Below are 13162 nucleotides of genomic sequence, written 5' to 3' on the forward strand. Positions count from 1 at the left end.
GTAATGAAACAGCTCAGCTAGAAAGAGCAGAGAAGCTAAGGAATCATGTGATCTATAGTCTTAGATATTTTCTTCCAGATGGACGCTAACAAGATAAGAAGAGATAAACCAACAATGGCTTTATCAAATATAATGACAAGTCACCTGATGATTTCTTAGTCTAGAAAATCACGACTTTCCACACTAAGCTGGAGAATGCTGTAGAATATGTGAGACTGAGATGGTTGATGAGCTTCCAAGACCAGATCTGAAGTTTGGCCAAGCTGTACTTATGGAGAATGAAAAGACAGAAGTTGAATTTGTTAGTAGTGGTAGGCCATCGGCTCAAACGAGGACCAAATCAACACGAGAAAAAGTACTGCAGATTAGCCTCCTGTTGCTAGCACTTTTTGTCATTGTCACGGCGTACTCTGTGATCGCTCCATTCTTTCCTCAGCAGGCCACGCGTGTCGGCATGACTGAGACAGAAGTCGGCTTAGTCTTTGCTCTATTTCCGACCATCGTTTTCATCATGAGTCCGATATACGGATATTATGTAAGTATGCTCGATTATTATTAACATAAATATTTACTGTAAAGCCATTCATTTTAAATGTATTCTCTAGAGAGTTGAGGAGGAAAGCACGCTTACAATTAAGATATGCTAAATTCTTGCCTTTAGCCTCTGTACACTGTCAACAAAAACCATTTTCACCCAGCTTTAACAGTTCAAAACTAGCTACGAACATCAAAACTTCATCTATACAAGTACTTTGGTACTAGCTAACAAGTTAGTTCATAATATTTGTTAGATTAGAATATAAACTATGTACATTGTCAAATAACACCTTCTGTAATTCTTGTGAACAGTTCAACAAATTTAACCATAACCATTATAGAATAATTATGTCTTTGTGTTTATTATGGCCTTTGTCAAAGGAGTGTTTCTCATTGTGAAAACCTGGATCTTTTCATACCGAGGGTATATCATGAAAATACAATTCCTGGAGGTTTGTTGAAAAGTTGAATAATGACTTTGTTGTAACCTTAGCTTAAAAATTAAACACAAGACGTTTTATGCATTTAGCCAAAGCAGTAAATTTTGTTAAAATAGCAAACAAAGACACTTAAAAGTTAAACACAAGAGATTTTATGCATTTCGCCAAAACAGTAAACTTTGATAAAATAGCAAACAAAGACACATAGGTAAATTCACTAAAATATCATGAAGATATAATGAACTTAACCTCATTTATTGTACATGTATGAAGAATATTCAGTCTGTGTTATTCTTACTAGTTCTCTCCCTGCTGCTGCTACTAGTGTCGACAGCTATCTATGCTACAGTATCTATTTGTACTTGCTGTGAATACAACCACTAGTCAACAATGTCAAAAGGTTATGTAATACGCTCTTTCTGCCTGGGTAAGAGCACGCCAACGTCTGTGGATAATTGAGAAAACTCTTGTTTTTATAAATTTTAGTAACAGTTGCTACTGTCGCCACTGCATCGGTACTATACTACATCTTCCGCTAATATTTGTGTATTACTACTACTACTACTATATATGTAACATCAGTGCTGACTAATTGACAGGGAAAAACTAAAAACGGCTCTGCTAGTATCAATTCTTCAAAGCATTGACTTACGTTGAAATCAAAATGCCCGTAGCTTCAGAAGTGAATGTGAAATTATCAACGTTGTGAAAAAGAATCATGGAGCTTATATTTTTTCATAGACAATGCAATACCATTGTGTTGACTGCAGATTGTCAAGATGGGTCCAAAGTTTCAAGCGGTGTCTGGATGCTTCTTGTGTGGAGGAAGTTGTATACTGTTTGGGTTAGTCTCTACTAATTTGTAACTAACTCAAGTCATCATATGTAAGTTAGTTGTTCTTAATTTATTACTAACTCAAGTCATCATATGTAAGTTAGTTGGTCTTAACTTATTACTAACTCAAGTCATCATATGTAAGTTAGCTGTTCTTAACTTATTACTAACTCAAGTCATCATATGTAAGTTAGTTGTTCTTAATTTGTTACTAACTCAAGTCATCCTATGTAAGTTAGCTGTTCTTAATTTATTACTAACTCAAGCCATCATATGTAAGTTAGTTGTTCTTAATTTATTACTAACTCAAGCCATCATATGTAAGTTAGTTGTTCTTAATTTATTACTAACTCAAGTCATCATATGTAAGTTAGCTGTTCTTAACTTATTACTAACTCAAGTCACCATATGTAAGTTAGCCATTCTTAATTTATTACTAATTCAAGTCAACATATGTAAGTTAGCTGTTCTTATTTTATTACTAATTCAAGTCATCATATGTAAGTTAGCTATTCTTATTTTGTTACTAATTCAAGTCATCCTATGTAAGTTAGCTGTTCTTAAGTCACTATCAATTTATGTCACCTTGTTCTAGTTTAATTAGCTTAGTACTAACTGAAGTTGACTGATTTCAGTAATCTTGTGAAACTAAACTTTGCAGTCTATCTATAAGATGCATACATTAAGTAAATTATAGACAAACCTTTTAATAACTTACATCTAAACTGTCCAAACTGATTTGAAAATCAGTTACAGCTAAACATGCAAAAGTAGATAGTATTTTTTTTCAAATACATCTTTTGCAGAATTCTAGGTCAAGTCAACAATAGAAATACTCTACTGGGAATGACACTCTTGTGTCGCGCCGTGGAAGGTAATGGTTCAGCAATGCTTAATGTTGCAGCTGCATCGCTTGTCATGAAGTCTTTTCCTGGTAAAACCGGGCTGATGTCGGTAAGTATTTATATAGCTAGAGCAAGGTTAAGTCTTAACTCCATACGACCTCCACTCATACAATCAAAGAATACCTAGCGCTGTCTCATCTGATTGATTGCGTTGTCTGTTTCCATAATTACAATTTTCTGTCAATAGCTGATGAGTTTATTTATACATGCAAAACTTTGTCAAATTCACATGTCAGATACCTTCCCTGTTCATACACGTTATAATTCACATGTCAGATACCTTCCCTGTTCATACACATTATAATTCACATGTCAGATACCTTCCCTGTTCATACACGTTATAATTCACATTTCAGATACCTTCCCTGTTCATACATGTTATAACTCACATGTCAGATACCTTCCCTGTTCATACACATAATTCGCATGTCAGATACCTTCCCTGTTCATACACGTTATAATTCACATGTCAGAGACCTTCCCTGTTCATACACGTTACAATTCACATGTCAGATACCTTCCCTGTCCATACACGTTATAATTCACATGTCAGATACCTTCCCTGTTCATACACGTTATAATTCACATGTCAGATACCTTCCCTGTTTATACATGCTATAATTCACATGTCAGATACCTTCCCTGTTCGTACACGTTATAATTCCACAGAGCCTCATAGAAGCTGCGATTGGATTGGGATTCATTGCTGGTCCAGCCCTCGGTTCTGCCTTCTATGCTGTGAGTATGAATTTGGGCAAATTTGAGAGATCTTCCATTACATCCAGCTAACTAAGGCTAGTCTCGCACAGCTCTAAAATAAGACTCTTGGTGTCAATATGCATTTATAATATAACTGAAAGTAATTTTAGTGTTGGGGTAAGTGCTTCATAGCACTAAGGGAGGTGGTATGCAGTACTAGCAGAACTGGAACAGTTGCTCCAAAGTACTAGGTGGTATGGTATGCAGTACCAGGGCATATGCTCCATAGTGCTACACACATAGTATGTTACACAGTATTAAAGCATGTACTGCACTCCGATATTTCTTCTACAGTTATAAAAAATTGTAAGCAGATTTTGAGTAAAACTCAAAACAAGCTATGTCACATGTTACTAAACAATCTCGTACTGGAGGTCAACACAGGTGTAGTCTGTAGTCCACAACAGCGTGTCTACACTTCGGTAACACATCAAACTTGTCAAAATAGTCCATGAGCAAAGTTTGCTGAAAAAGGAGTTGAGTAGAGAACCTGTGGGCCTCTCTTCTTGAAAAAGGAAAATCTGGCAGTCAACTTGAGCTAATAGCATCCAGCTCTCCCTACTAGCTGTTAGATGCTGGCGGTTGACTCTGGTGTTAGTATACAGAGACTAAGAGACTAAATAGATATGATGACCTGAAGAGGAGACTGCTCTATAGCAACTCTCAACTATCATATCAGTTGCAACACCTGCAGTTCAACTTGTACAGCTTTTATAGTTAGGTCAAAGCGACGTGCGGGCCATATTGATGACGCAAGTATATCTGTAATGCAGTGAAAAGTAAAGTGGGTGGTTAGATAACTAGGGGATCAAATGGGTCAGTCAGCTCAAAAATGGAAATGATGACTGGCGGTATTTGTTGATAAATGGCAACCGACTACAGGTGGTTTGTGGTTGGTTCTGGTGGCTAATAGAAAGAAATTGAATACCTGAGGTAGAGGTCAACCCTGCAGACGTACATCAAAAAAAAAAGATGAGTGGCATACCAGTGCTAGAACAAAATGATAAAAACAAACTCACCAAAGAGATGGTATCCATAAAATATTTGCCAAATCAAAATACATTAGCGTCCCTGATGGACTGAGCATGAGGTATTAAGTGTGAACATAGTTATGCTAAATACTCCTCTATTACATTTGATAGGAAGCTTAAATTTTACATACTTTGTTTTTCATTGTATTTTTATAATAAAAATTATTTATCTCAGAGTTTACTCCAGCAGTTACTGTAAATGAAATTGACTACTCAGTAAAGAAGTCAATCAACTCTACCAAATCTGTTAACCGAAGATGAAAGCTTCACAAGTGACAACCTAATTCAACCCCTTTTAGTTACTGTGCCAGTTGTGGAGCAGTATTAAACCTTTGCCTTCCTGAAGCAATACTGTCTTGCAAAGAGCAGAACAGTAACACAATTGTCAAGTGCCTTATGCTTATATCCATTCAACACCTGACAGGAATAACCAACATTTTAAACATAAAATATCTGTGACAGCAACAATTAATCACTGGTATTTCTCATTGTCTATATTATGTTTATCTTACGCAATAAACATTGCTGCTAAATATTTTATTTCATTATTCAAACTTTTTTCATAAAATTTCATGAAAATCTTATTTAAAATATAGTAATATTAATTTCAGGTAATGTTCAAAGTCCAAGTTTAACTTTATCACTATTCAACTTGATGAGCTATATATATATATATCTATATAGCTCAGTTCAGAGTCAGAATCCAAGTGGAGACAACATTTAATACTAACTAGAGCCTATCTATATCTTGTTGCGCAGTTAGCATTGTAACCTAGTATGGTATGATTGTTTCTGTAGCAATGATATTTTTCAGATTGGAGGATATATTCTACCCTTTATTGTGATTGGAGGTCTGGCTATGCTAGCTTCCCTACTGCTTCTCATAGTTCTTGACAAATCAGGTAAGGTCATCTAAACTTCTTCTCCTACGTTCTACATGGCAGCCGACGTAATACATGGCACAAATTTAGCATAGCATCACAAATGACTAATAATTAGTTGTCAGCCAACCCTAATAGAAATGAAATACTCTGAGACGGTAGTTCATTATCTGCTCCTGAGTATAAATAATGCAGACATAATACCATGTTGATACAAATCCCCGGGTTCATGATGTATTTAATAACAACACCGCTAGGCGCTATTGATATTTGTTACTTGAATATTTCACAACTGGTTGTAGATGATGTTGATCCCCAACCTCAGAACTTTTTGAGAATGTTCCGGATTCCAGGAATATTTGTGATGTTTTTGCAGTTTGTAGTAAGCTCTCTGGTGATGACCTTTTTAGATCCAGTCTTTGGCACCTGGCTGGAGAATTTGGTAGGTCATTATCAAACTAACAGCACTTCAGTGACACAAATTTTTAAAAGATAATTTAATCAGTTTCACAATATAATATAGAGAAATTGATTACAGTTATCACTAATCTGTATAGTCACGTAACCCATAATCATGGGACAGCTAGCATGTTTACAGTTAGATTACAGCATCTCTCACTCTAGATGAGTTAGTTGTGCTATCTCTTGTTGTCATTGTAGAAATTTAATAAAAATATAATTGACTTAAAATTAGCTTAATGAATGTTTGAGTGTAGAGATATCTGATCGTCACATGCTGACTTTCACTTGTCAGAAAGATTTACCAATTCCTTTTCATTTCAAATACAGTTTTGAATAATGCATGTTTAGTGCAACAGGATAACACGACTCCATACCCTCCTATACCTGATTACAGATACATGTATGTATATATATATATATCTGTCTATAAGTGATATACAGATATACATGTGCGTATGGTTTAATCTCACAATGTTGCAGCTCGGAGTTACCCCATCAATAGTTGGTTTAATCTTCTCTTCGTGGTCCCTATCCTATGTGATTGTGACTCCATTAATTGGAAAAGTTGTAGACAAGGTAAGCCCAACCTGACTCTGTTTCATTTCTGTCAGCATTATTAGTAATCGTCATCTCCTGGACTAAACTAACATGCAGCCACAACTTAGCAAGAGCTTTAAATACCACTTGAATGTTGCTTTGCAACGTTTTGAACTCTATGAACTCTATGAACTCCATGAACTCCATGAACTCTATGAACTCCATGAACTCCATGAACTCCATGAACTCCATGAACTCCATGAACTCTATGAACTCTATGAACTCCATGAACTCCATGAACTCCACGAACTCTACGAACTCCACGAACTCCACGAACTCCACGAACTCCACGAACTCCACGAACTCCACGAACTCCACGAACTCCACGAACTCCACGAACTCCACGAACTCCACGAACTCCACGAACTCCACGAACTCCACGAACTCCACGAACTCCACGAACTCCACGAACTCCACGAACTCCACGAACTCCACGAACTCCACGAACTCCACGAACTCCACGAACTCCACGAACTCCACGAACTCCACGAACTCCACGAACTCCACGAACTCCACGAACTCCACGAACTCCACGAACTCCACGAACTCCACGAACTCCACGAACTCCACGAACTCCACGAACTCCACGAACTCCACGAACTCCACGAACTCCACGAACTCCACGAACTCCACGAACTCCACGAACTCCACGAACTCCACGAACTCCACGAACTCCACGAACTCCACGAACTCCACGAACTCCACGAACTCCACGAACTCCACGAACTCCACGAACTCCACGAACTCCACGAACTCCACGAACTCCACGAACTCCACGAACTCCACGAACTCCACGAACTCCACGAACTCCACGAACTCCACGAACTCCACGAACTCCACGAACTCCACGAACTCCACGAACTCCACGAACTCCACGAACTCCACGAACTCCACGAACTCCACGAACTCCACGAACTCCACGAACTCCACGAACTCCACGAACTCCACGAACTCCACGAACTCCACGAACTCCACGAACTCCACGAACTCCACGAACTCCACGAACTCCACGAACTCCACGAACTCCACGAACTCTACGAACTCCACGAACTCCACGAACTCCACGAACTCCACGAACTCCACGAACTCCACGAACTCCACGAACTCCACGAACTCCACGAACTCCACGAACTCCACGAACTCCACGAACTCCACGAACTCCACGAACTCCACGAACTCCACGAACTCCACGAACTCCACGAACTCCACGAACTCCACGAACTCCACGAACTCCACGAACTCCACGAACTCCATGAACTCCATGAACTCCATGAACTCCATGAACTCCATGAACTCCATGAACTCCATGAACTCCATGAACTCCATGAACTCCATGAACTCCATGAACTCCATGAACTCCATGAACTCCATGAACTCCATGAACTCCATGAACTCCATGAACTCCATGAACTCCATGAACTCCATGAACTCCATGAACTCCATGAACTCCATGAACTCCATGAACTCCATGAACTCCATGAACTCCATGAACTCCATGAACTCCATGAACTCCATGAACTCCATGAACTCCATGAACTCCATGAACTCCATGAACTCCATGAACTCCATGAACTCCATGAACTCCATGAACTCCATGAACTCCATGAACTCCATGAACTCCATGAACTCCATGAACTCCATGAACTCCATGAACTCCATGAACTCCATGAACTCCATGAACTCCATGAACTCCATGAACTCCATGAACTCCATGAACTCCATGAACTCCATGAACTCCATGAACTCCATGAACTCCATGAACTCCATGAACTCCATGAACTCTATGCCTGTCACATTCATAAATCTTGTTTGTTCATTTATTGCTAATTTGTTATTTTTTTGTTAATTTGTTTTAATGTAGTTTGAACAAATCCAATAATAGATTTATAGCATAATTGTTTTATAGCATACACAGAATGTGTTTGCTATAAAACAATCATTCTTTTATCGTAGGCTAAGAGCCTAAAATATTTATAAAGCTCTCGAGTCATGGCTTTTGGACTATCACGTGTTTTATTGAAAACACCAAATACTATATTTATCTTTAAAATATGAGAATTAGAAAATTTGAGTTTCAATTCATACCTCTGCTTGTATGGAACCCAAAAGGATCCCGAGTCAAGTCTGCTAGCCGATTGTATATATGTTATGTATATATAACATGTAAAGTTATACATGTACATATTATGTTATGTTATATGTTATATTATGTCATGTTATATATAACATGTTATGTATAACATGTTATGTATAACATGTTATGTATAACATGTTATATATAAAATGCTATGTATAACATGTTATGTATATACACATCTAACATAGTTGAATGCCCGGCGTTGCACAAGTAATAAAAAAGTCTTTGCTCCGAGAATTACCATAAATCTACCATCTAACTTTTAAATGAAGGTGTTTGTTTATTTCTATGCATGCTCACCTGTCTGGAGATCTGGAGGTTCTGAGTTCATATCTAGTGTGAAGCAGATTTTTGTTCTTAAAACTGTATTGCTAGAGCTGGATGAATGATGAATGACCAAAAAACAAACACTGAAACATGTATATATAAATAAAACATATATCTAATGCAATGAGAAATGTAATTGAATTCATGCGAAATAAATTACAAGATGATAGAAAAAAGAGTAAAATAAGACAATAGTCTCAGTACCCATGTTTGTATTGATTTTTGCTTTATGTTTTATATGAGCAAACACATAAAGAAAAAGTTTAGAACTGTTTCTTGTATGTGTTAGCTTACGATCAGATATACCGTATGTAAATAAGAAGACAATTCAGAAATAGATTTAAAAAAGACAACTCATAGCTCTAAGAAATACTTGTTTATAAGTACATTAATCCAGTTTTGTCTCATAAAAATTTCAACTTGAGGAATGTCTTTTTGCTTGCTTTTTTATTTTATGTTCTGTAAAAGTTGCAGAGAACCCAAAGAATACAGCATTTTAATGAAATCTAGCTCATCATAGTGAAAAAATCACTATGATGAGCAGATAAACTAGTCCACAGAGGAGTTTCAAAACTTTGATTTGAATAAAGTCATTATTCTCCCTTTTTTTCTAGCCAGTTTTATAAATGTATTTTGAAAAACTCAAGTTTGATAAGATAAGCTCTTTCAGCCTGGTGACCGGTAAGAATAGGAAATTTATGAAAGGCTTGGAGTCACTCCTAATAAAAATAGTTTTGTATTTTTTGTAATCAAAGTAGACAGAAATTGGATTTGCAAAATGATTTGTGAAAACCGACTCTTGCTTTTCGCTTGTCCGAGCATATCACTCTCTTTTAGGGTTACGTGTTCTCAACGATGATAATTGGAGTGTTTTCATCTGGAATAGCTTTTATGTTCCTTGCGCCATCTCCGTTGCTCGACTCCATATTTCCTGGAACAACGTGAGTTTGCAGAAACATTACTTCAAGATTTTCTAGCTAAAATGGTGAGTCAAGCTTTGGCTGCAGTCATTGATATCTCTTAAAGAAAACAATAGACAACAATAAACTTGAAAATCATAAATAAGTTATTGCAAATAAAAATAATTATTCGGTTAGTTTATATTTTTTGTAATTACCCTTCATCTCTATACTTTTCGGCGATATACAAAGAGTTACTGAACAGTTTTTCAAAAACACAAGCTTCTCACTAACCGTTTATTTGAAATAGAAATAATTTACGCTATTGTAATTCCAATGCTATGAATCAATCTCTCAAGTGAACAGTATAAAATATATAATTGGAACACACACCAATAAACTATAGAACTGCTTTTCATACAAAGAAAGGGCAGCTTTAAGTTTAAATATTTGGCATTGGAAAGTTGAATTTTCATCTCGACGATTGATGTGTATACATTTGCAGAAGCTTGTGGATTGTGGTGGTTGTTTGTCTAATACAGGGCATCTGCAACGGGGCTCTCTACGTCCCAGGATACCAGGCTACGCTCAACACCGCTGAGTATATTCTAAACTGCCTTATGAGTCATTTACCTCTCGTTGATGAGAATTCATTTCATGAGAATTTAATTGATGGATATTTTGTTGAATTTCTTAAAAAGTATTATATTTTATTATATTACATTTTAGAGTAAACGGATATGAGCTTAACGTGCAAACGTATGCTTTGACGTCAGGCATTATGAACTCAGGCTATTCTCTTGGTTCAGCAATAGGGCCCCTACTCTCAGGCTATCTCACTGAAACCTACTCATTTGCTTGGGCAACAACTATGATGACCTTCACTCTGGTATCAATGGTATGTTTCTAGCAGTGAGTGACATGCTTTCTAACTCTAGATGGCTATGTTAGAAAACAGTAGATGGTATGTTATCTAGTAATAAATTGTATGTTCCCAAACAGTAAATGATATGTAATCTAACAATAGAAGGTTATGCTATGAAGCAGTGCATGGTACATTAAAAGGCCTACCGAGACAGATAGTGAGTTATCTAAATGACATGTTTTATAGCAGTATCTTGCAGTACGCGGTACCCTATCAACCAAAGATTGTTATATTATTTAGTGGATTATAGTATGTTGTCTAAAAGTATCTTTGCTTTTCGCAAGTATAACAAGATTACTAGAGGTTTGGTCTTAATTAATCACCCGACCGACCATATCCAATAGCATTGAATAAGGACTAATATTTCATTGTGAAGACACCTAATAATCCGTCAAGAGTCAGTGAACAACTATTTCTTAATTAACTTGGTATTAGATTTATAGCCAAAACAATGTCTTCTTTAAGAAAAAATTTTTTAACGTGGCGTGTAATGTTGTTATACCAGAGGATGCAATACTTCCTCAATAACAGATGTAATATTGTTATATTAGAGGGTACAATACTTCCTCGATAAGAGTTGCAATATTGTTATACCAAGGAGTGCAATACTTCCTTAATAAGAGATGTAATATTGTTATACCAGAGGGTTCAATACTTCCTTAATAAGAGATGTAATATTGTTATAGTAAGGGATGCAATACTTCCTTAGTAAGAGATGTAACATTGTTATACCAAGGAGTGCAATACTTTCTCAATAAGAGATGTAATATTGTTATACTAGAGGGTGTAATACTTCTTTAATAAGAGATGTAATATTGTTATACTAGGGGGTGTCATACTTCCTTAATAAGAGATGTAATATTGTTATACTAGGGGGTGTCATACTTCCTTAATAAGAGATGTAATATTGTTATAGTAAGGGATGCAATACTTCCTTAGTAAGAGATGTAACATTGTTATACCAAGGAGTGCAATACTTCCTCAATAAAAGATGTAATATTGTTATACTAGAGGGTGTAATACTTCCTTAATAAGAGATGTAATATTGTTATACTAGGGGTGTCATACTTCCTTAATAAGAGATGTAATATTGTTATACCAAGGGGTGTCATACTTCCTTAATAAGAGATGCAATATTGTTATACTAGGGGGTGTCATACTTCCTTAATAAGAGATGTAATATTGTTATAGTAAGGGATGCAATACTTCCTTAGTAAGAGATGTAACATTGTTATACCAAGGAGTGCAATACTTCCTCAATAAGAGATGTAATATTGTTATACTAGAGGGTGTAATACTTCCTCAATAAAAGATGTAATATTGTTATACCAAGGAGTGCAATACGTCCTCAATAAGATATGTAATACTGCTATAACAATCAGCATAAAAGCATCTCAAGAATAATTAAAGTCTTTTTCAGAGGTTGGGCAGACCTTTTTATTCAGAAATAAATGTAATAATTTTATGAGTAAATACCAACAGCAAGTTAGAGGAGTTGGTTGTAGATCAGCCCAACATAAAAGAAATTCAGGGGAGGCATTGCTAGATTCGTCAATACATGTACATATATGTACATATATGTACATGTCATATAATTTCAGGGCTTCATCGATGTAATATATGTTTGTGCAATGAAGTGGGCAGGAAAGCCACTAGCTTTGAATAACAACGAGTCTGAACATGAAGATTCAGCTGGTACAGAATCGTTAGATCATGCATCTGATGCTAATGAAGTGGACTCAACTCCTATACTCAAGTCTTCAGTTTACTCAATACAATAAAGTATCGATAAACTGAAGTTAGATCTAACAAACAAAAATGTTCAACTTTTGTACAATTTTACCATTAACTTCAATTCATGGTCTGTAGCAAGGGTTTTATGCCTTTGAGCGACTCTCTGTTGATGTCTTTTTACCTCCGACATATTTACCTGCTGTTATTATTATTGTTACTATTGTTTTAATGAGATTCCTGTAAACCATTCTGATCAATATAAATCTCTGACTAATTGAACAAGTGCTTGTCTTGAATACTGCATTACTGTTCTAGGATTGAGGCATGCACTTGCTTTAAATAGTAGCCCTCTTGCTTTCCTTGTCTACCACCACTATATCTGGTTGGTTTGCTAGGACATGCTTGTCAGTTCGGATGTAGAAGTCCCAGAGGATCTTAGCGCGGTCATTTTCATTGACCTTACCAGGAAAATATATATATATATATATATATGTATATATATATATATGTATATATATATATGTATATATATATATATATTTGAAAAATTATTGCGAAAAAAGTAAACTTTTAGTATTTGAGTTACAAATTTGTTTCGTGCGAAGCACTCCTCAGACGCAATTGTACTAAATTTGCGTTACAATTGTATTTTAGTACAATTGCGTCTGAGGAGTGCTTCGCACAAAACAAATT

At 36.2% G+C, this 13162-nt stretch overlaps 1 protein-coding gene across 1 annotated transcript; it reads left to right on the forward strand.

Annotated features, from left to right (window-relative positions):
- The first annotated feature begins 220 nt into the window (after window positions 1–220).
- LOC137407273 (MFS-type transporter SLC18B1-like) lies at window positions 221–12516 on the forward strand. Its single transcript, XM_068093878.1, has 9 exons — window positions 221–535; window positions 1748–1821; window positions 2619–2766; window positions 5765–5830; window positions 6331–6426; window positions 9749–9852; window positions 10316–10411; window positions 10540–10708; window positions 12337–12516. Exons 1-9 carry the CDS (start codon window positions 221–223, stop codon window positions 12514–12516), a joined length of 1248 nt encoding a protein of 415 aa, XP_067949979.1.
- Window positions 12517–13162: the final 646 nt, after the last annotated feature.

This window comes from Watersipora subatra, chromosome 10 (assembly GCF_963576615.1).
Source record: "Watersipora subatra chromosome 10, tzWatSuba1.1, whole genome shotgun sequence".
NCBI classification, from domain to species: Eukaryota; Metazoa; Bryozoa; class Gymnolaemata; order Cheilostomatida; family Watersiporidae; genus Watersipora; species Watersipora subatra.

Excerpts from the sequence above, each read along its gene's own strand:
- LOC137407273 (XM_068093878.1), top strand. The coding sequence starts at position 221 with ATGGTTGATGAGCTTCCAAGACCAGATCTGAAGTTTGGCCAAGCTGTA. Across the intron at positions 6,427-9,748 it reads TTGGAAAAGTTGTAGACAAG|GGTTACGTGTTCTCAACGAT; the intron begins GTAAGCCCAACC and ends ACTCTCTTTTAG. Across the intron at positions 9,853-10,315 it reads TCCATATTTCCTGGAACAAC|AAGCTTGTGGATTGTGGTGG; the intron begins GTGAGTTTGCAG and ends ATACATTTGCAG.